At 36.9% G+C, this 23,988-nt stretch overlaps 2 protein-coding genes across 3 annotated transcripts in view; one reads left to right on the forward strand and one right to left on the reverse strand.

Moving 5' to 3' along the window:
* Window positions 1-17,725, forward strand: part of LOC125668947 (uncharacterized) — a 57,815-nt gene extending 40,090 nt beyond the window's left edge. Inside the window, exons 1-5 of one of the 2 annotated variants that reach the window (XR_008802077.1) lie at window positions 3,233-8,828; window positions 9,015-9,071; window positions 9,176-9,293; window positions 12,568-14,806; window positions 17,281-17,725. The gene's annotated coding sequence lies outside the window, so the exon portion shown is untranslated. Of the gene's footprint in view, window positions 1-3,232; window positions 8,829-9,014; window positions 9,072-9,175; window positions 9,294-12,567; window positions 14,807-17,280 lie in introns of those variants that run through there. The other variant, XM_056161162.1, reaches the window with a different exon arrangement.
* On the reverse strand, window positions 17,505-23,695 carry LOC125671799 (uncharacterized). The gene is made up of 4 exons (XM_048907711.2): window positions 23,382-23,695; window positions 22,642-22,794; window positions 18,845-18,957; window positions 17,505-17,694 (listed from the first exon to the last, which is right to left on the reverse strand). Exons 1-4 carry the CDS (start codon window positions 23,552-23,554, stop codon window positions 17,627-17,629), a joined length of 507 nt encoding a protein of 168 aa, XP_048763668.1. The 5' UTR covers window positions 23,555-23,695; the 3' UTR covers window positions 17,505-17,626.
* Window positions 23,696-23,988: the final 293 nt, after the last annotated feature.

Raw genomic sequence — 23,988 nt, forward strand, 5'->3', positions numbered from 1 at the left:
TAAAAATTTATAGTACACCTTTAAAGCTTCATTTCAATGATATATATTAAATTCTCAAACTATTTCATAAGTACATACGAGAAGTCAGAATCGCCAGCGTAGCCAAACTACTTAAAAATCGTTACAGTACTTATCTTCCTGTCACAGTACAGTTGATTATTTTCTTTCTAAAAACTTAACTTGTATTCGTCTTTTGTAAAATCACTGGATAAGTATTTCAAATAATTTTTCCCGGGGTGATGTTACGTATACCATATCAAGAGGGAAAGAAGGCGAAAGTTAGATCCCACACACACATACTCATGTACGATTCCTGTATTTTTATGTTAACTAGGCTGCATTAGGACCTGACCCAAGGACATATGGTCAAGTTTAAGGTTTTTATGTCATACAGCTCCGACGGAAGACCTCTCGTTGCTTTGCAACGAGCTTGGCTGTAGTTTTATTTCTATTTGTTGTTTGTATTTTTCATTTATTCATTTACACATCCATTCGATATGATTGTTTTTGTCAAATAGAAAATACTGATTATGTGTATTTGCGAGTTCAAGATTTTTTCTGAGATCACAATTTGTGGAATATTTTTGTAACAATTCAAAATTATATCAGTGCGCTTTAGCTTATGCAAAGAAATTAAAATTCTATGAAAACCTTGGTTCGGTTTTATGGAATAAAATTCCCGATGCAATTGGCATGTATCTCAATGTCATTTCTTCCTCATGCATGTATTTTTCTTCCTCATACATGTATTTTCTTTCTTTTCGAACAAGAAAATCCGACGTCTCCGGAGATACAGTATTGTTTTGCTTATGATTTTTAACTTGTATGCTTTTGCAACAGAAATCAAGGATCAGGGACATTTTGGTGTCGATCTTTCTGTCTCGGTATACATGCTCTTCTGTCTTTGCTTGCAACTTTGAACTATAGATACTTCAAATGACGCACTTATTGGGGAAGAGAGAGAGAAAACTCATGTCATTATGAAATATGACTAATCTGAATTTGACACGGGGCAGAATTGCACTGTTATACTAAGTAAAGTGCTTATCTCGTACATTGATACTAAAGTTTAGTTATAAGCATATTTTATTGATCAATAATCAAATAGATTAGATACCTTCCCGCTGGAGCAAAGAGGCGCAGGAACAAAGAGGGTTATCTCAATGGAGAGTGTCTTAACAGTCCAGTTTCTTCTACACTGTTCGTTGTCTTCATCTTCCATGTAACGCTTGCCTAATCTAATGCCATCATTTGTTCAATTGTAATGATAATTTTATAAAACAATCAAGGACATTGCTCATAACAAGCTATTACTATAAAACCCCGAATATCTTTAAATTTGAATAACTCTTAAAATTCACAAAACAGAAATAAATTAACGAATTTAAGTTTTATCAAAATCATTTCTGAGAGAGTATGTTCGCCAGGTTAATCAACCCACTAGCTGACAACATTGTATTCTAGATTGTTTTTTCTTATTTTTTTTCAAAATGTACCTTTACCTACGACCTACATGTACATCTATATTATGCTTATTTTGTTTATTTCTCTACACTGTTTAAGTTTTTAAAAGAGAATAAAGATATTGTCATTGTCACTAGGTCGTCACTGCATTCAATAAATTTAATAAAGGTAACAAAAATTAAAGTCGGTGACCAATCATTGTCCGCGAAATCAAGGTACTAGTAGTTATGAATCATGATCATGAGTGACAGCAGAAACGCGTGTACATATATATCCAAATTTGTAAACTACCAGATTTATACCAGAAGCTTGTGTACATATACAGACAAATTTGTATCAGGATGGAAGGAACACTCAAATTCTCTCTGATATCGACGACTATTTTGATGATGTTAATTTCACTTCAGAGCATTAAAAGTGAGAAATTAATCGACATGGACAAATTGAAGTTCAAGTTCCCGTGTGGAAATTCTGATTGTGCCGGGATAACACAGTACTGCAGTGATGATGAAAGATGTTTATATTGTTCTACAGACATCTGTAAGACGGGGGACCCTCCTGTTATGTGTAAATTTCAGTGTCTGATTTACGAGGAAAACATCGGCACATGTAAGTATGACAAAAAATAAGTACTGGTCCAACTAGGACTCGGGAAGGAAAAACACGTTAACAACTGGGAAATTTTGATTTCAAAACTTTTACACTATAATATATATGCCCTCTGATAAGTCTTTTAGATTAAAATTTTTCATAACATATGACTTCTGATGAAGTAATTTAGATTAAGAAACTTTTTCACTATAATCTATGCCCTCTGTCTGAGTCTTTCAGGTGAAAGAAACTTTTACACTACAAATATATCCTTCTGGATATCTTTTGGGTAAGAAAATCCTACGAGTCGTTTGTTCACGTAGGTGACGTAATGAAGCCTCGACGGGGAATTTGGTCTTTTTACGTGTACATTCAATTGTGACGTAACAGTTGTCTGAATAAAGTACGCATGGGTCTTCACCGATATCACATAAATATTACCAACATTTATTATCAAAGTAGAACATGATTCGTTTGATTTTGTTAAGTCTTCCTTTTGTTTTCGATGCAAAATTCTCGGCTAGTAATATACATTTATTGCATGATAGTGAGGGAGATATGAAGATTTATTCACCCAAGAAAAATCATATTCCCCGAGGGCAACGCCCGAGGGGAATATGATTTTTCTTGGGTGAATAAATCTTCATATCTCCCGAACATTCATGCAATAAATTGTTTATTATACCGAAACAAAGCAAGACTACAAAATTGTATTTGAGATTGGAGTTTACTCATCTATACATCGTAGCCTACATGTATGTAGCTGAGATCGCCCTAACAGTAACATCGCGCCGTCAACGTATATATAGAAGGTACAAACAGCGAAACACAGTGATATGGTAACCAGTTTTTGTATTTCCATTCTCCTTGAATGCTGATTTACTTGCATGTTTTTATATCAACCAAAATCAGTCGATTTTAAAACTGTATATCAGAGACCCACATATTTTGTGCCTTACGAACTATGAAAGTAGAATGACTCGGACTTATTGTGACGTCACAATACACTTCGTCTACTTTGACGTTAAATTTATGGAAAATGCACGAAGCTGCCCAAGGGGAAATATGATAGGGAGATATGATGTTTGAGAGGGAGATATGAAATTTTGTCTTCCCTGGCACGTGACTGTCTAGACCAATCAGATTACGCGTTGCATAGAATTCTCATACTGAGGTATAATAATATGTTTTATCCTGTTACTTTACAAAGTTCAACCACAGGCACTCGACGTTTTAAATATCTATAATAAAGAAAAAAATGTCTTCCTGTAAATATGATATTCATGTGAATGTTATGTTTACAGGAAGACAATTTTTTTATCATAGATATTTAAAACGTCGAGTGTCTGTGAGTTCAGCAGCGGACATCTTGGGGAGGTGAGACAGCTGGCAATGTTGGGATTGATTACATATTGTTTAACGTCCCTCTCGAGAATATTTCACTCATATGGAGACGACACCACTGCCGGTGAAGGGCTGCAAAATTTAGCCCTATGCTCGGCGCTTATGGCCATTGAGCCCCACCTACTGTGACACGGGACCTCGGTTTTTGCGGTTCGCCCCATTTAGTCGCCTCTTCCGACAAGCAAGGGGGTACTGAGGACTTATTCTAACCCGGATCCCCACGGGAATGCTTTTATAAGCGTTTTCAGAACCCAGGAAAAAATCGGATGGGAGTTCCCCGGTTCATGAAAGTTTTATTCAGAGATTTGACACGTTTGTGACGGACATTTGAAAATGGCGAGTTCATAATTTTATTCCTACCCCATCATACAAATTTGATGGTGTTGCACGTCTCATGTTAATTTCCTTAAAGGTGTTGCATGAAAGATCGAAAATATTAAGTTATTCAAATATATATGATAAAACCAATTGGAAGTTTCCAACCTGGACACTGTTTAGTTTGTGAATATGTCTTGCAACAAACACGCCGAATACAGCATGTAATACCTGTGCTTTAATAGTCAAGGCTGCTAACGAGAACTTGTATGTTTTTCTGAATGAAAGTTGTTGACAAAGGTATGGTGCCTTTTACGAAAAACCATTGTGAACTTTGCAAAGCTTTGGAAGAAAAACTTTAAGGCTAAACAATGTAAACAACTGTTAAACAGTTTGAGTTTATATGTATTCCAGTAGCAAATTGCTATGTTGAATCAATTTTTACATGTGAATGTACTACGAATAATGTTGAACTTTATCAATGCGTATTAAACTTCCCATATTTTGTTTTGTGGTAAAAGTAATGTACAGTTGTCAATTGTTGGTTGTAGAAACTAATACATACGAGTATGAGAGCTTTTGGATTGTAGTAGTGTAGAATATCAAATATTTGATACACTCGTAACATGTAACCGTATACATTGTACAAATGTATCTGATACTCAGAAGGAAAAAAAAAGACAATTTAATTTTCACGATTTCAAAATTATCTTTAGACTACATGTATAATGTATTGACACATAAAATGCATTAGGCTTGTCCCTAGTACTGGGGAATCCTTCGGTATTTAAATGGCAAATACGCAATGAATATAAATATGAATGAAGGTCAGTTCTACGTCACGAGTGCTGGCACGGAGCTCCGATTAGGGAAAATTCCCGCTTCGTTGCAACACCCTCTTCGTGAAGATCGGACAACATTGAATAATTAAAAGCGTTTGGGCAGGGGTATCCTTTAAAGAAATGTGTCCTGCTGCAAATATCTATGAAAACATTTCCAGAACTCCTGTAAAAAATTGAGCTGGAGTTGTCTATACTTTAAAGCCCCACCCCCTCCCCCTCCGCAATATGACATGTATTTCGTGGAGAAGAGAAAGAGCGATGTAATCTATCATATTTACAAATGAATGCTAAAATTGGGTAACAGCAAGTAAACAATACATGAAATTTCGATATACGGTAAAATGTACTAAATTGACGAGGTCTGTCCATATAGTTACAGGTACCATGATGAAGTTGATTCATCTAAATTTTATCTAGCGGGAATTTTATCACGTCCGATCGGCCGTCTATACCAAGAAATTAATTCGCCTGTGGTTAAATTTATGCGTCTCGGGGGGTTGGGTGCACGGTTATTTCAAGCACTACAACAAGCTCAAGACTCTAAATTTAAAAAGAACAAGAGAGTGAAGTTGGTTGATAATTAGAAAAAGTAGCTGACGTTTCAAGTGAATCTGGAATACAAGTTAAAAAATAATTTTAGTTTAAAGCCGCGTTCATTTTTTCGAGGGGTTGTTTGGCTTGGGAAAGTGAGCATTTCTATATGTTTGTGAGGGGTTGGTTGGTTGAATAAACAATGTAAAATAGAAATAACCTTAGTTGTATTTCTGGTTAGACTATTAAGACATGATTAAACTATATGAAATTAAAAATGTAATCTTAATGGGATTCAAAAATAAAATTATACTATTCTTCATTGCTACTGCGATCGCATGAAAACCAATTCAATTATTAGCCGCGCAACACAATTAAGATATATATAGCGTAATATGTACACATTCATATATATATATATATATATATATATATATATATATATATATATATATACAAATGTATATATGTATATATATATATATATATATATATATATTTATATATACAATTGCGATATGTATTTTGTAAATAATTGATTATTTTGTACATAACTATTTGATATCGCCTTCAAAACCAGAAATCAATAACGTTCTTTTGAGTTCGTTTTGAAGTGATGCATGACGTTGTTGAATGACTTCGCGAATTTGTTTAAAACTGCTGCTTTTTTGATGGTTTTTATCAAACTTTGACATCTTTTTCTTTAAAATACGAACTCGGTTACCCCATAATTTTTTTTTCATAAATATTTTTCAAATTGTTTTTGTTTCGCATTGATATTAATATTATCAAGATGAACAGCACCGAATTCTGTCTATTTTAAGTTGAATTATGTAATGAATAATGTCAAACACTATCATTTTCTATATAATTCAATGGAAAACAGTGACGCTACCGTTAAAACAAGGGTGTGTTGAAGACTTTTAAAATTACTAAAAAAAAAACTGATGTTGAACTAAAAACAATTTTCACAGAGTAGTATATACATTGTCAAGATACATCGCTAAAATTTTCAGGTGGGGTTTTCGAGTGGGGAAAAAAGGTCTGTAAACCCGCGACCTACGTTAAAAAAAACGATCTCCATTATAATGAAAATTATGTAAACTTTCTATGCAATAGAGCATTTAATTCAATACGACACTGTTTCGACCATTGTTTCTAAATCTACACAAACTAAATTCTAAGTCAAAATTACAACAAAAGGTTGCAAGATGTATGAATTTTAATTTTTTAAGTACTGTAAAGCTGTTTTAGTCATTTAGAGTTTGGTAGATATCAGCAAATATGACTTTAGCACCTAGTGCCCTTTGAAATATTTAAGACAATTCTTCATCAGTAGAATAATGATACTAGATTTTGTAATTTAATGCAAGCAATTCATTCTATTAAGTATTTCCATGTACCAACCCACGTACAAAGTAACCCATCGATAAAGAAATTAAAATCATATCTTAACATCTATCAAGCAAAATTAAGATATTAATGGTAATCACGGTGTGTAAACTAGCAGCGAGGAAAAACCAACACAGAGAGATTTATATTGACGACTGTCTTTGCAGATGCAGGTAAGCAAAGTTTGATTTGATGTATTATTGAAGGTAATCCATATTATCAACTTATTACTGTATTACATGTATCTTACCTATGCATAGAGTTTTATTTTCTTTCAGGAAAAGAACCGTTGATGAGATATTGAGGGAATATCATACTAGAGACACTTCTCCAAACTCTTCTTAAACATCTGTTATCAAATTAATTATATCTTATATCGTAGCATCCACAGGCACTCGACGTTTTAAGTATCTAATATTTCTCCGAAATTTTCAAGCGATGCAGCTGGTAAAAAAGAAAACCAAGATGGCGGTGTGGTATACCTTGTGAATATTATGTTTACAAGAAGACAGGTTTTTAATTAAATTATAGATATTTAAAACGTCGAGTGCTTGTGGTAGCATCGTTTTATGTAAAATTTAATATTAACATATTTTCTAAATAAAGTAATAAAACCACACCAGGAGTTTTGTATTTGAAAGGGTGTACTGATTGTGAGATTGTCACGTGATCTATAGATTAAACACGTGATTAAAGGGACATGGACACGATTTGAGCTGAAAATTTTATTTTTCCATTTTTATTGTTTACAATGCTTAACTAAAGTATTTCTAATGGTCAACCAAAATTTGAATGTCAGTTGTTGAGTTACAAGCGAGATACAGCACTCGTAATTCTTTGAAATGTAAACAAGGCTCATGCCATGTTTTTGTTTACATATGGATGGTTCAATAGAAAATAACATGTTTAAAACAAAATTAGATGTGCCAAAGACTAGAAACTCTTCAATTGTATTCAGAATTAACTTGTGAATTGAAAAAAATCTGTTATAAAAGATACTTTTACTAGTATATTTAACCTATGTAAACAAAAGCACGGCACAAGTCTTGTTTACATTACACAGAATTTTGAGCTCTGTATCTCTCATGTACCTTGACAACGGACATTCAAATTTTGCTAAACATTAGAAATACCTTAGTTAAACATTCTAAACATTAAAACTGGAAAAATAAAATTTGAAAATGTTCAGCTCATACCTTGTCTATGTCCCTTTATTCATATATACAAAATGAGACTAGAGACGACATTCAACCATTGCAATTTAAGACCATAAAACATTCAGTGAAATAACAACCAAAAATAATAAGCATATGATGTACCTACATGTATTCTTTATGGGATTTCTTCACCACACACTTAAATATGTTTTTCACAAACACTTGCATACATGATCACATGATGCCTAGATGTAAGGACAATTATCAATTTTCTGTATTTGCATGCTGAAAAATCAGCAAAACTTAAATGAGATCCCGATAAAGTGCATGTTGTCATGTTACACAAAAATTCATAAGAATTTTTATCTTTCATTTTGAATGATTAGTTCCAACTGTGAAAAGCATACTTTACTAGATACAAAAGTTAATATCCGTTAATTAATGTTTTAATCAATTTGATTGAAAAGTGAAGATAATTTATATTCATGCATGATTTAACATACCAATGTACTCGACAATCTATTCATAACTCAAGACATATACCCGTGACACAGACAGTAATCAGGTAACGAGGGAGGTAAAAGTAATAGTCATATCAACAGAATTATCCGGCACATAAAAATTATACTTGTCATAGAAATTAACATATATCATAAGCTTGTATAATACTGAAGATTATTCTTATTTGATCTGTATTATATTCGACATTGCTGGAGGTATCGTATAACAACAATCATAATATTTACGACAATCCCCCAAACAACACAATCCATCCATTTTTAGACATTGGAAAACCTTCCTCTCCTCTATAAAATAGATGTCACAAGACGGCTTCTCGTCACAAATGGATACTATATTTTTGTAGTATATCAGAGAGAATGACCTAGCATGAGGAGGTGGAATTTTTTCTTTCTTTCCTTTCTTGCTCTGTTCACCCTAGGTGACTCGGTCATATCTTGTATAGATACTTCAAAAGTAAACGCATTTTATCCGAAAACTTGCGGGAAAAGTTCTTGCTCCTTAGAACAATTTTGTTCCGAGGAGGAAAGATGTCTATACTGCAGTAAGGATATATGTAAAGGCCAAAGCATCCCGATGCAATGTATGTGGTTCTGTTTGACCAAAAATACAGGTAGGTTACTACAAAGAAATTCATAAACTTTTCAGATTTTTAGGAACGATTGATAGTACTTGGGAAAATAAACTTTACTTGGGAATACGTTTGACTTTTTTCTCCCGAGTTATTCTTTTAGTAGTTTTCTAATCAGTTTGATCAAATGTACCTGTGAACTCAACCATTAATCTATTTATAACTTAGATACCCGCCTTGCAGGGCGTAATGAAACACAATGCGACGACACAGTTCTGGAAGCAGGTAAATGTACAGTCCATGTCAATATCACCAATGCATTAGACAGACCATTCATTAAAGGATATGCATTTATATAAAGCTAACAGTTGACTTTTTGCAATTTACAGAAAAATCGCATACCTTGACGCTTGGCCTACTTGTGGTATCTTTGTCCATAAATGCAATCTCGGTCATTGCATTTGGAATATACTCTCTTAAGCATGGAATATGTTTTCGAACTAAAAGGTAAATGTATCCATTCATACATCAACATGCAAAGAAATATAAACAATCCACACAAAGCAATTCATGTTATGTTTTTCACCAACATGCCACGGTGGTAAACGTTTCGCACATCTACCTGTGCGGCGAAGATCGACCCTATTTTTGGTGTCAAGGACGATTGACGCGCGCATTTAAATACATAATGAATATAAAATTTCACAGTGTGAAAATATTAGTCTAAGCACAGCAAATTAAAGGCAGATATGCTCCAATTTTATGTTAGTTTCTAGTAAAGATATCAAGTCTACGGTACTGTATCATACCCCCCCCCCCCCCCCCCCCCACAAAATTCTAATAGATATGCACACAAAAACTACGGTTGTAAAGATATAGATAAAAAATACTTTCGTTCCAAAAACAGCGTGACACTTAGCTTGATCGAGCGTGTACGTCATTCACCGATTGGCCGTGAATTCATATGATCGCCCTACATGTATACCATTCTTTCAAAGTGATTGGTCACTGAGAACAAAGGTAAAACCTGTTTGAGAAGAATCGTCCAAACATTTGCAGCTTCATCAATCGACGTGACACGCTATCATTGGAACGATAGTAGTTTTGAAACGCAGTCTGTCTTTATCGCCATTAACCATATTAGTTTGGAAACAAAAATATTGATCACAACCTTTAATGAAGCATGTAAAATCACATTAACATTTCCATATTACGACCCTGGGAGGGGCTGGGGGTAGTTTGAAAGGAAAAAGTGAAGTGGTTTCAGTTTCTTTATTAGCTCAGTTGAACAAAGGTCGCCCGTTGTGTTCATTTTTCACATTTTGGACCTCTTCAGCACCAAACGACCAATTTCAACCAAACTTGGCACAAGGTGTCCTTCAAGTTTAATATACAAGGAGAGACAAATGAGAAAGGGGGTAATGGGTTTCACACCGGTGACATGAAGATCCCTGTTTATTCAGACATATCCTTGGGTCCACGATTGATTGATGTTTTCCGCCACACTCAACAATTTTTCAGTTATCTGGTGGCGCCCAGATTTTATTGGTGGAAGAGAGAACCCAGATACAATGTACCTGGGAAGAGACCACCGACCTTGCGAAAGTAAACTGGGAAACTTTCTCACTTACCGGCGCGAGCAAGATTCGAACCCTCGTCGACAGAGGTGAGAGGCCGTGTGATTTTGACCGCGATGCTCTAACCACTCGGCCACGGAGGCCCCATCCCTGGGTCCAGTATGGGGTCACAAAGTGGTACATAATGGTGATGAGGGGAAAACATCTTTAAAAAACCCAACAAGACTACGACTTATCAATATTTTCTTTTAGTATAGTGTGAAGTTTATTCGATTATACCTGCAATAATGTAGTCCTATCCGATGTTTTTTATTCTGACGTTTTCGGGATGGGCTACAATTCCATAGTATCTCCGTACTGGTGCAAATTAATTTTATAAATAACCGATAATAAACTCTGTGTACATTAGTCCCAAATGTTGTCTACATAAAAAAGAGTACCAACTTTGTGCTCGGGCATGTCTAATAAAGGTGTTTTTCAATGAACATCATGTACAGCATGCAAAATACTTCGTCCGCTCCGCCATGCTTGTTATCGCGAGATCTCGTAGGTGGATCTACTGAAAATCCTAAACATTGACAATCTGCGCGAAAATGTAGTTACTCGAGCCACTCCGACAAAGAAGGGAAAATCATATGGTTGCAGAAAGAATTTACACCCTGCTGTTAGTTTTTTTTTTATATATTAAATCTAAACATTTTTAATACCGACGAAATAGCTTTCTCCTCCGTACTTGTCCATTGATGTAAATACTACCTTATATGGCATATGCAAATAATTTGACAATTGGAAGTTGAAACTTCAGTACATCAAACATGGCGCACAAATATGAATCAAGAAATTGGAATATATTGCAATTGTTGAAAACGGTAGAATACGGCCTTACAAATCGTAAGTTGCAAGTTGTAAATTTATATATTGCCCAAGAAACATAGAATATTATTTTATTTACGTATAGAAAGTCAGCAAATGTTTAGAATGATCGAAAATGTTGCGGGAGTGAATCACTCCCGTATTTGCACCATTACGGAGATCCTAAGGAGTTGTACCCCCCCCCCCTTCCATAAAAACCAAACAAAATCGGAGAGGGCTACATTATTGCAGCTGGTGAGAACCATGAGCCCGAGGGACGGGGGCACTATACGCAAGTTTTCAGAAAATAGTTCTAGGTGCATTTAGGGTTTCTCGGAGTGTCTAAGTGGGACAGGGCACACCTACAGTCAGGGAGGAAAGCTTTATATAAAAAGCAGCTTCCTTTTAAGGATGTAAATGTAGGAAATATAAAATTAATATCAAATACTATGGAAAGAGATGTTTTGTGCTAAAATGACCAAATCAAAAACAAAAAAAACAAAACAAAAAAAAAACGAAAAAAAACACAACAAAAAACCCACACACACAAAAAAAACACAACAACAAACCAATGTCATATATATTAGGAAGTAATCTTTTGGATATGGTATGAACGAACAACGAAATAACGTGACGTATTAAGAATAATTTATATGTATTTACACCCTAAATATAAAGCTCTGATATATCCTTGCTCCTTTATTACATACAGTTCCTATTTGGTTTGTGTATCAATCGATTTCGGGTGATCAAACTTCCTGTGTACATTCACGCATGCAGTAATGGACAATCGTCCTCTCCCCCAGCAAGCCCTCGCTTCTTAAATGAAAGGTGCATGGTGAGTTCGATTTCCGCTACTGCCATGACCGCACCAAACCTAAGACGTAAACATAGGTTGTGACTGCTCCTTCGCCACACGTTTGGCATCACGGGTCTTTCGGATATGACCTTAAAAATGGAGGTCCTATGTCGCGGCAGGCGTTGGCACGATAAAAAAATAAACCTCATTGCTACGGCCCTGAGCGCTAACCTGTGGTACTTCACCTACAGCTGATAACGTCTCAATTTGAGTGGAAACTTCTCGAAGGGAGGTAACCAAACACCCAAGAGTCTGGGGAAAGTGAAAGTACTAATTACATAGGAATACATGATTATTAAGAATGCCCCCAAGAACCACATATACATAGTTTGTCAAATTGATATACAAGCATCATCGTATAGTGTAGATTCAAGTTTGTCACACCATCAGCTTACATCCGGGGTAGGACTGTAACAGGGTTAATGTGACTCAGGTGAGCGTCACGACCATTGATCACCTTATGTTTTTATTTTTTATTTTTTATTCTATTCAGAACTTGTGATGGACATATTCCGCGGCAGCATATACATGTAGAAAGTGGTCATAGGAGTCAAGGAATGGATAAGTTACTGGTGAGTGGTCAGGAGAATTGCCATCAATGAGTCAGTGCCGTAAAGTGTTCTCTTCCTGTTCATTGTCGTTAAAGTAACAAGGACAAGAAAGTAACATCAACCTACAAGTACTTTTCATGAAATCGCAAAATAATGACTTGTTAGTTGGACTAAAAAGGATGAATATACCTTCATGAACATTGCGCAGTGGGAAGATATTTTAAGTGTTATAGAATAGACACTACAATTTTAATTTGTGATAATGTTCTTTGTGTATCATTGTTCTCGCAATAAAATACAATTTAAAGGATACAATCATTAAAACTGTTTCATTTTTGGGACATTCCGAGAAAACCAAGACGTAATCCAATATACACAGAGTCTACCGTGTGGAGAATTTACAGAAGGCATTGTCCAGGCCATCATCGAAAACCCACGATCGGTCGTATGGCTTGAGGAATGTGTATCCTTGACCTGGCCAAAGGTCATTAGGAAATCGTAACTACGCTTAAAATGTTCAGTTGTACATCAGATTTTGACATATACATGGGACGCAAGGCTGCTTTGACCACTTAAGGTGTCATGATCCTATACCAAGGTTATCTAGACAATTTCAAGGTTACTTGAGAAGTGATTGTTGATCAGGAATATTCATTCTAAACTCACCGCCGCGGTAGTCTAGGGGTTGAGCGTTCGCCCCGCATGCGGAAGGTCGGGGGTTCGAATATCGGCCGTGACATACCTAAGACGTTAAAACTGGTAGTGACAGTTCCATCACCAAATGCTCGGCATCAGGTGTGAATGTCACGGGTCCTCGGAGATGACCTTAATAACGGATGTACTGTGTCACAGTAAGTGTGGCACGCCAAAGAACCCTCACTGCTCACTGGCCGTAAGCGCCGCGCATAGGCCTTTTGAAGCCCTTCATCGGTCTTGGTGACTTCTCCATGTGAGTGGAAAAGTTACGAGAGGGACGTTAAACAAGATACAATTGATTACTCAATCATTCTAAACTCAATTTTTCACGTTTCAGCCATTTAGCACTATGATAGGGTCGGCACATCTGACCCAAGATTTTTATTTAAGATATTAAACTTTCACTAAGAAATATCTCTTGATAAAACTCGTAACCCTCGTCAAGGGGTCATGACCATCCTCATTTTGGCAGAAGTCTTCATCTGTACGCAATGATTTCTGGATAGTATGAGGAATAATTTGAGTTTTAGCAATGAAACTTCACGCGAGAAACCTGTCACTTAAGGATAGTTGTAATTCTTGATTTTGTTTCGGTTAAAACGCCACGGTAGATATAACATCGTTTCCGGATAATATTTCGCATACTTTTTTTTTTTAAGCTTCATACAGAAAAAATTCATATGAAAAGGGACAATGTCCTCAGGATCTAATTTTTAAGGCGAGAAGAATTTTAAAAGGTCACGAGATCACGTGTGGTAAATATAAGAATCTCAAATACTAAATGAGCATTATGCTATGTCGTGCGATACGTTGCGATATCTTAATCACGAACCGATGCGCTATGTACCAATAGGATAGGATTGTGATAGCGATGCCATTTACTATCAGGATCATTGATTGATTGTTTTGATGTTTTCCGCCACACTCAACATTTTTTCAGTTATCTGGTGGCGCCCAGTTTTTGTTGGTGGAAGAGAGAACCCAGATACAATGTACCTGGGAAGAGACCACCGACCTTCCGAAAGTAAACTGGGAAACTTTCTCACTTACCTGCGCGAGAGAGATTCGAACCCGCGCCGTCAGAGGTGAGAGGCCGTGTGATTTTGAGCGTGATGCTTTAACCACTCGGCCACGGAGGCCCTTCTATCAGGATCCATGGTGATTACGGTTTGTTCTACGTTGGACCCCTATATATTGATCATTGACTTAGATTTTTTTTAAACATATAGAGAATGAACAATACAACCCACAGCCACTCAGAACGGCAGAAGTTAATTCACAATATAGCAACATAACGTGGTGTTTATCTTGTAAAAATTGATGATCACGATTTGAGAGCACGATTAGATGTGCTTTGATACGATGCAGTACGATGTGATAGGATTATAACGACTGAACGTTAATCGTGTTTATCGTTGAAATTTTTTGGACATTAAAAATGTTTTCTACGATCTACACGATTGTCACAATTGACGTCAAGATAAGGTAAGATTTGATACGATCACCACGATTATTCTACGATTAAGACCACATTTTCAATCATGCCGCGAATTGTGATAGGGAACGTAGCATTAGCAGTGAAAAGTCACGTGAAGTGGGCTATCTCTTTATTAGCCGTCTCCACACACACACACACACAAAATTGCAAATGCAACAGTGGAGGAGATAAAAGGTTAACCCCCCCCCCTAGATATTTAAAAAATAAAACTCGAGGCAAATGTTAGGCAAACGGAGACAACTCTAAACAGGTTCATTTCGCTAAACACAATACCGGTATGTGGCATTCCGTGGTTGTATTTCTCATCTTGGGGTTTAAATAGGTAATGTACATGTATTACAGTACTGAAAATATGTCATTGCATCTTAGATTTATTAGAAAATGAAAAGTTACAGAATATACCAGCTGTGTTTAGAATTTAATTTTAGAATAAGACAGATTATTCATACTGAAATATCAATCTAATTAAAATCAGATCCTAAGATACGCTCACGATCGCTACTTCTTACGCAGTGTATACAGCGCGGATCTAAGAAGTCTGAATTTAATTAGATTGGCTGAAATATATAGCATTTATATCATGAGCAATCATAAAAATGAACGTCGTTAGAAATAAAATTGAAAATAAAGGTCCAAATTCCTCCACCTGATCCTACCCCTGGTGTGTCCAGGGGTCCGTGTTTGCCCTACTCTAGATTTTGTATTCCTTTTAGGAGTTATGAGATTGATCACTGTTCGTTATCTTCACCTTTCCATCATCAGCACAGGCTTAGATTTCTGGAAAAAATATCAAACTTTATTTGAGCAGTCAAAATTTTAGCAAAATCTCCGACTAAAGTCAGTTTCGACTTCCGTGTTTTTCTAAATTTTGAAGACAGATTATTTTTTTCTCTTTCTAAGATGTTTCGTTTGCTATCTATCATATTCTGTTTGCCGTGTGTTTGTGACGTTTTACTATTCTCTGGTTTATTTCCAACCCACATGGGAAAAAAAAAAGAAAAAAAAAAAGAAGAAAATTTTAAAGTTTTTATCAGAATACTTCCGACACCTTGTCTTCCTATCAGGTTCATTCTGAATGCGTTTTGTGCCTCGATACATTTTCCTACAGAACAAAATTATCATTCCATTGGTACGTCGCCAGTGTCTTAGGAATGAGACATGTCTTGAGATGGTCTTAGGACATTGCTTAACTCATAAGACATGTTTTCGATTGAGTCCTAAGTTAGGATTCGTCATAAGATCTAACTCAATCTTAGGACGTCTTCGGATGGTTTTAAGATTGTCACAAAAGTTAGGATAATCTCCGAAGCATCTTGGAGTTTGGATTTCGTGGCATGACCATTCAATAAAAACTAATCTTCGTTGCTTTTATAAAAAATATCATACGATAGATAATCCGGTAAAGCACGGATAAATGTTTGGCAGGCTCATTTTTAACCATTACCCACTACTTGTCCTTGATATAACAATATACACGTGCATTCCAATCATGCACGTCTTTATTCACATGTAAACAAGCAATTAATAGAAAGGGGTAGATGTGCAGGCGTTAAAAAACACGCCAAGCAATTATTAACAAACAATATTGGTGTCACCTTTTTGATAAAATTAGTATTTGTTTAGATGTATATTGGCTGGGGTCAATTTTTGTAATTCACATGTTTATTTGCTCATTTGCAAACCTAGTCGTTAGTAAACGGTTGTTTGTATTTGAATGTTGTCCTAACCTATTTTTTGTGTAATTTTGTCTATTACGTCAATTTGTTTGAACTTGCGTCAATTGTTCAATTGGTGGATCAGGATAATAAATGACGTGTTCACATTTAAAAAATGCTGCGTTATTTCATTAGATACTTCATTGACTATACATTAACAAAAACTGAGCTACGGGATGCCAGCGTTTTTGCTAATATATGGGTTTTTCTGTTTCAAAATTGAGGAATATGAATAGTGTACATGTAATTTCAATTCATTTCTTATAGTTGAAAATACATGTATTGTTTGTCTCAATTCACATTATATAGGAAAACATGTCTTAAATTATTATTTATTTTCACCTATCATATAATAATTGATCATTTTTATGATCCCATGCAATTGAAGTTGTTAAACTAAAGGTGAATTCAAAAGAATTTTCACTTTTTTTCTTGAAAATTAATGCTATAATACTTTTTCATTCATAAAATGATGTTAAAAAAAACCATGTGATAATTTTATGAGAATCCTAAGACATTGATTTACGATTGTCCAAAGATCGTCCTAAGATTTGTCATAAGATATATCTTGGGATCAATCTCATCATACTTTCGAAAACCTGGCCCCAGGTTTTAAAGCATTGAAATAACAGTTATTGTTTGATTTCTTTGATATTTTATATTATTGTTTTGTAACTGATAGCGATTTTATTTTCCTTGACTGAATTTGTAAACCAAGTGTTTCATTGTACATGTAATTCTTTCAGATCTCGTGTCATTTCAACTATAAAAAATGCATCGAATTAAGGGGAAAAGTTGAAGCGGGAGAGAAATTCAGTTTAATCCATTCCAATCGCAATAAGCGGCCGGAGTTCAGGCAAGAAATGCCGAATATCACTTTGTGTGACACTGGTCTGAGATTCGGAAGTACCCAGCCTCGAGTCCGGCTGATACTACCGTTGTATCTGTATAAATCACGCCAACGCTAAAGGAAACTCGGGTGTCATTCTTTACTAATAAATATATGCTCCATACATGTAAAGAGACAACAGCAAAGCATATTCTTCTCGTTTTCAAACTCATGGAAAATATGTCATTTCACCCATGTTCATCTTAGCCCAGCAAACCAGCATGATGAAGATTGATCAGGTCATCTTTTATTGCCGGAATTTCGGATAGTGCTGAAAATGAAATAAAATGGATTTCTTTAAAGATCATTTCCAATTTCGAATTGCAATGTCGTGACACTTAAAAAAAAACCCCAACAATCTGCCCACTTGCATGTATGCTTTGTTGACTGTTTATGGATATACAATGTGTCAGGTCGTACCATGGCTTATGTTAGCTGCAGAACTGTAGCTCTCTGAAACAATATTGTGACGGACAGAGAGCTACAGATCCACCCCTTATAAAAACCTTCGATTTACGGCGCACAAAAAGCTGCGCACAGTTGAGGCCTGGTATCGTTGTATTCTTGTGTTGCTGTCGCATAAATTTAATATAAAAAAATTCTTAACATATTTTATAAGGGGTGGATCTGTAGCTCTCTGTCTGTCACAATATTTTTTCCATAGAGCTACAGTTCTGCAGCTAGGCTTATGTAACATTTCAGTACGTGTTCAAATCTGTCGATTATCATGGGGTTCTTTTTTTTTCTTTTTTACTTCACTGTCCCCTCATTTTTGAATTTATGAAATTATAGATTTAGTAGTGTGGTGTTGAAAATAATTTTTTCTTCTATTAGTGAGACGCTCCTTTGGATGAGACTGCAAAAACCGAGGCCCCATGTCACAGCAGTAGCACGATAAAGATCCCTCCCTGCTTAAAAGGCCGTAAGCGCTAAGCATAGGCCTAAATTTTGTCGGCAATGGTGACGTGTCCATAGTATTAAAAATTGAGCGGGACGTTAAACAATATACATGTACATGTACAACTAACTAATTATCAATTAGTGGGAATAAAACCACAGATACTAGTATATTAAGCAGAGATTACTTGACCTTTGATTTTAAATTATTTCAGCACCGCAACACGGTTCTAAGTCTATAGGTACATTTCCCAGAAAGTATTACGGGATCCTTACTGATATCCATAAAGATAAGGAACACAATTTGTGACTGATACTCATCGGCGTCTAGAGAACTACCGGCTTGTACATTGACAATCCTGAATAACATTTTAAACTCCAACAGATTGAGCGGATCGAGGCAGCTCTCCTTCTCTGCCCGGGGTTGAACTCACGACCTGCGGAACCAAAGTAGCCAGTGCGCTAGACCGCTCGACCATCTAGGCAAGTCACACACACACATATATATATATCAAAGATCTTACGTAAGCAGTGTTTAGCCACCAGAGCGTATCCTTTGCAGCACACGAGATTTTCATCGGGGCAGGACGTGTTGATTACCTTACTGTTATATAAGGTATTGTACTTAGGTGATGATCTGTAAAAGGAAATCTATTGTCATTAGGGCATTTAGGACTATGTGAATGAAAATAATATATGTTGCTTACCGGTATATTTAAAAAAAAAAAATAAAAAAAAAATGGATCACCCAAGAGAAGAATCCATTTTCAAACAATTATAGTTTTAACAATCATAATTGTAAATCATCACCCAGAATTTCATATCATCTGATAAATAAAAATAAAGCACTAAAATACATCTACAGCACTCACCATTGTCATCTTCTCCTTTCAAAAACAAAGAGATATTGTTCGGTTGCAGTGGTTCAGTGGTAGAACGATCGCTTCCTGATCGGAAGGTCTAGAGTTCGAGTCCCGCTAGTGCCTTGGCCGCGTCAAACCTTAGACACGAATATTGTGATTGCTCCTTCACCTAACGGTCGGCATGACGTATTTAGAAGCGAAAGTCAAGGGTCTTTTGGATGAGACATTGACAATGGAGGTCCTGTGCCGCGGCAGACGTTGATATAATAAACCCGTGAATAGGTTTTAATCTGTAAAACGTCTCAATATGTCGAAGGACGTAAAATTAACAAACAACCGAAATAAAATATTCTGGAAACCCTATTTATATACTACTCAAAATTTGATAAGGATCACTAGGTTATATGTGTGTAATTTACCACTAACATAACAAAAGACATAAATTTGACTCAGAAACGTGTTTACTCAGGTTATGAATGAAAATTCATGAACGGCATGAACTTTTATCAATACGGAATGCTTAAAATCTGATAACAACACCACACGGCATTTCATTACAAAAAGTTAACAGCAAACCAGAGAAAGAATTACACAGTTTTTGGGGATAGTCCATCATTACACTTAGTCGATGAAGTGTCAATACCGGGTATGGCCTCCCCTTGCATCAATGACGGCTTGACAACGTCGAGCCATGCTGTCAATAAGCACCCGGATGTTTCCAATGGGAAGGTTGTTCCACTCTTCCACGAGGGCGTTTCCGAGCTCTGCCAAAGTCGTGGGTTGTGCTCTACGGCGTGAAAGGGCAACCTGCAGCATGTTCCATACATGCTCAATCGGGTTCAAGTCCGGCGAGCGCGATGGCCAGTCCATACGGACAATTGTCTCCTGCTGAAGGTACTGCTCCACCACCCTGGCGCGATGAGGACGGGCGTTATCATCCATCAGGATGAACTCAAGGCCAACAGCACCAGCGTAGGGTCTGACGTAAACATCGAGGATCTCATCCCGGTACCGCACCCCCGTCATTGTTCCTTTCTCCAGGACATGAAGATCTGTTCTTCCATCCCTGTTGATTCCACCCCAGACCATGATGGAACCACCACCATGACGGTCATGTTCACTGATGTTGGCATCATGGAAACGTTCACGTTGTCGTCGACACACTCGGTGCCTCCTGTCTGTAAAGTCCAAACAATACCTGGACTCATCGGTGAACAGAACTTGAACCCAATCGTTCTGTGTCCAAGTGACATGATCTTCAGCCCAGTCCAATCGCTCCCGCTGGTGTCGAGCAGTCAGAGGGACTCGAACACGTGCCCTTCTCGAGTTGAGACCTGCATTGTGAAGCCGATTCCATATCGTCTGAGTGGACACATTCATCCCGAGGCGTTCAGGAGGTCGTTACGTAGGCTGGTTGCTGTCCAGAAGGGATGGCGTCGTGCCTGAAGAGCCATAAAATGGTCGTGGCGTTGGGTTGTCGACTTCTGACGACCACCCCTATGTCGGTGTGCTGCTGTACCAAAAGTTTGCTGTCGGTTCCAGGCCCTGTTTACAACACTCTGGCTGACGTTTAGTGCATTTGCAACGTCACGTTGTGAATAGCCGGCGTCAAGCATTCCAATACATCTGCCCAGTTGTCCTGTCGTCAGGCGACGCCTTACACGTTGAGGGGGCATTGTGTTGATAAACGTAGTGTAAATTTGAAATTTTAGAAAGAATCAGACACCGATGCCTGAGTGAAAATCGTGCAATGGTAGCAAAAGCATAAACTGTGACGAGAAACGCATTTCCCATGGCATGAAATACACGTGCAAGTTTGTTGAAGACGTTTTTGATTTCACTTGGACACACTATTGCCAGTTATGCAGTTATTAATTTTTTAAACAGAAAAATATCTGTGATCCTTATCAAATTTTCAGTAGTATATTTTGGCCCCTGACTAAAGCCGACAATGCATGACTGGACATTTTTCCCCATTACGCCAGGACAACATTGTGATTAAATGTGACAAAGTCCTACGTATTCAAGGTTTCCAAATATTTTTCCAATTTATGATTTTGTTACTTAACGTACATACATTCACGCGGGCATTGGATTGAACAACCTTATATCTGCAATACATGAGCTTGTTCACATATTCGCGTTATAAAATTTAACCAATTTTCGTCATTACGAAGGGGCCTCCGTGACCGAGTGGTTAGAGCATCGCGCTCAAAAGCACACGGCCTCTTACCTCTGGTCGGCGTGGGTTCGAATCCCGCTCGCGCCGGTAAGTGAAAAAGTTTCCCAGTTTACTTTCGGAAGGTCGGTGGTCTCTTCCCAGGTACAATGTATTTGGGTTCTCTCTTCCACCAACAAAAACTGGGCGCCACTATATAACTGAAAAATTGTTGAATGTGGCGAAAAACATCACAACAATCAATCAATCGTCATTACGATTTGATACCTTAAATGAAGCAGCCTTGCGATTAAAATGTTGTTCATACTTACTTAGTACATGTAGTAATAATGGCGTCTGTATCGTGTTCATACTTACGTGTAGTAATAATGGTATATGGTACTGGTTCATACGTAAAGTATTAAACGTGTTTGGAATTTGTTTACACTTGACGTGCAGATATGTATGGTTCCCTGCAACTTCTTGATTTAAACAGTAAAATGCTTTCTTAGTCGTTTTATTGGGTGATGAAGATAACCAGCACTGCAGAAAAAAATCCTAACCCGCGTAATTTTTTTCTGCAATGATTGCTACACATATACCTTCATAACCCGATGAAACAACAAAGAAAGACATTTTATTGTATATATTTATATTTTTATGTATTGTTTTAAAATATAAACTAGATTTCAGTACTAAGATATCATATGGATGACGCATTTGTTGCGCTTAACGGAACAGCCAATGCTCCCTTTGACCTTGATGGCGCTCCATATTAGGTAGTGATTACACAGACAGGTGGTACTAAATAACCGGATCGAACTAGTTTACAACAAATATGCATTCATTGTCCCATATGAAAGCAATGTCAATTTCGATAGAATCATAAGAGAAAACATTTCAGTGAATGTAAATATACAAGAATGAAGTATTAACGGTGTCTAATCCTTATTCATCTTATCGTTTGTTTTTATGTTGTTTTACATTCTTATTCGAGAAATCAACTCCTGCCACAACCTGTAGATGACGTACCACAAATTCAAACCTCTACATGGCGCCCAGGGTCGTAAAGGTGATGTTCAACACTCTAACAATTGCCGCGACACAGGACCTCGCTTTCTGAGTTCTCATCCGAAAGACCCGTGATTCTCAATTCTAAACGCTGAGCGTTTGGCGATGGAGCAATCCCTACCATGTTAAGATTTGACGCGGCATATGCACGAGCGAGACTCGAACTCACGATCTCCCTGTTACGAAGCGAACGATCTACCACTGAACCACCTCGACCGGTCATACTTGCATGTAGTAGTAATGGTGTCTGGAACATCGACTGAGCCAGAGAAACCCACAGCTTGTTGACGTCACACGGTCTCTGATCTGTCTGACGTAGAGAAGCTGGGAGTGGGTTTCAATAATTGTCCTTGAAGTGGCAACATTGCAGCACCAGTGCGCCCTGAGATGATGTAGCATTTTAAAAAGATAATGGAGTTAATGTGTGACCATCGAATTTATGTTTCATCACGGAGTAAATATTTCATCACGGAGTAAATATTTCATCACGGAGTTTATGTCTGATCATGGAGTTTTTATCTCATCAAGGAGTTTTTGTCTGATCACGGAGTTTTTGTCTGATCACGGAGTTTTTGTTTGATAACGGACTTTTTGTCTGATGACGGAGTTTTTTCTCATCACGGATTTTTTGTCTGATCACGGTAGTTTATTTCTGATCACGGAGTTTATGTTTGATCACGGAGTTTTTTTGTCTGATCACGGAGTTTTTGTCTGATCACGGAGTTTTTGTCTGATCATGGAGTTGTTTTTTTCCCCTCATCATGGAGTTTATGTCTGATCGCGGAGTTTTTTCTCATCACGGAGTTAAAGTCTAACTATGGAGTTGATAGCTGATTATCACAAAATTAATGTCTCATCATGAAGATCATTTATTACTACTATGTCGGTTGTGTCGAAGCTGTCTGAACAGAGCACACCTATCCCTGTAATTCATCAAACAGTTGTGCAAAGATAAAGCCATATACTCACGTAGCATTTCCATGAAGAACAACCTCACGCAAAACTCGTTGAATGTTTTCAGGTAAATCAGAGCGTTTCATATTCCCGAGATTTCGTTTCTGATTTTCATTTAGAAAATCAAGATCCTCACATCGTGCTAAGTCAAAAAGAAGAATCAGCAGAACGGAACAAAGTGTATTCATTGTTTAGGAATCGTGAAGATTTTTCAAAAATGAAAGTTGGACAAAAGAGAATCCCCACAGCTGTTTAATTTCCAAGTCTTGGTGTTAAGAGTGGTGATAGATAATTCTTCAGTACATGTATATTGGCATGTGGCCCACTGTAGTGTAATATTGAAGTCAAGGTTATTGGAGTACGAAATAAAATCATAATAGCATGCAAGCCTCGTCGGATAGACCATTTGACATTTTGGATTTTAACATTGCATAACTTGCAGGTTAAAAATTGATCAAAATTTAAAAAGGAAATTAAGAGGGTTCATGGAGGGTGTGACCGGTCAAGAGGGGATGCTAACTCCTCCTAGACACCTGATCCCACCTTTCACGTTTCCAGGGGTCCGTGGTTGCCCTAATTTTGTATTCTCTAAATAATATACGAGACTGATTATTGTCTGTTA

Source organism: Ostrea edulis, chromosome 4 (assembly GCF_947568905.1).
Source record: "Ostrea edulis chromosome 4, xbOstEdul1.1, whole genome shotgun sequence".
Lineage (NCBI taxonomy): Eukaryota > Metazoa > Mollusca > Bivalvia > Ostreida > Ostreidae > Ostrea > Ostrea edulis.

Coding starts and splice junctions, on each gene's coding strand:
- LOC125671799 (XM_048907711.2), bottom strand. CDS start 23,554: ATGAATACACTTTGTTCCGTTCTGCTGATTCTTCTTTTTGACTTAGCA. Junction 18,958..22,641: donor AGACACCATTACTACTACAT/GCAAGTATGACC, acceptor TTCCTTTTACAG/ATCATCACCTAAGTACAATA. Junction 17,695..18,844: donor GGTGGCTAAACACTGCTTAC/GTAAGATCTTTG, acceptor TTTCATTTTCAG/CACTATCCGAAATTCCGGCA.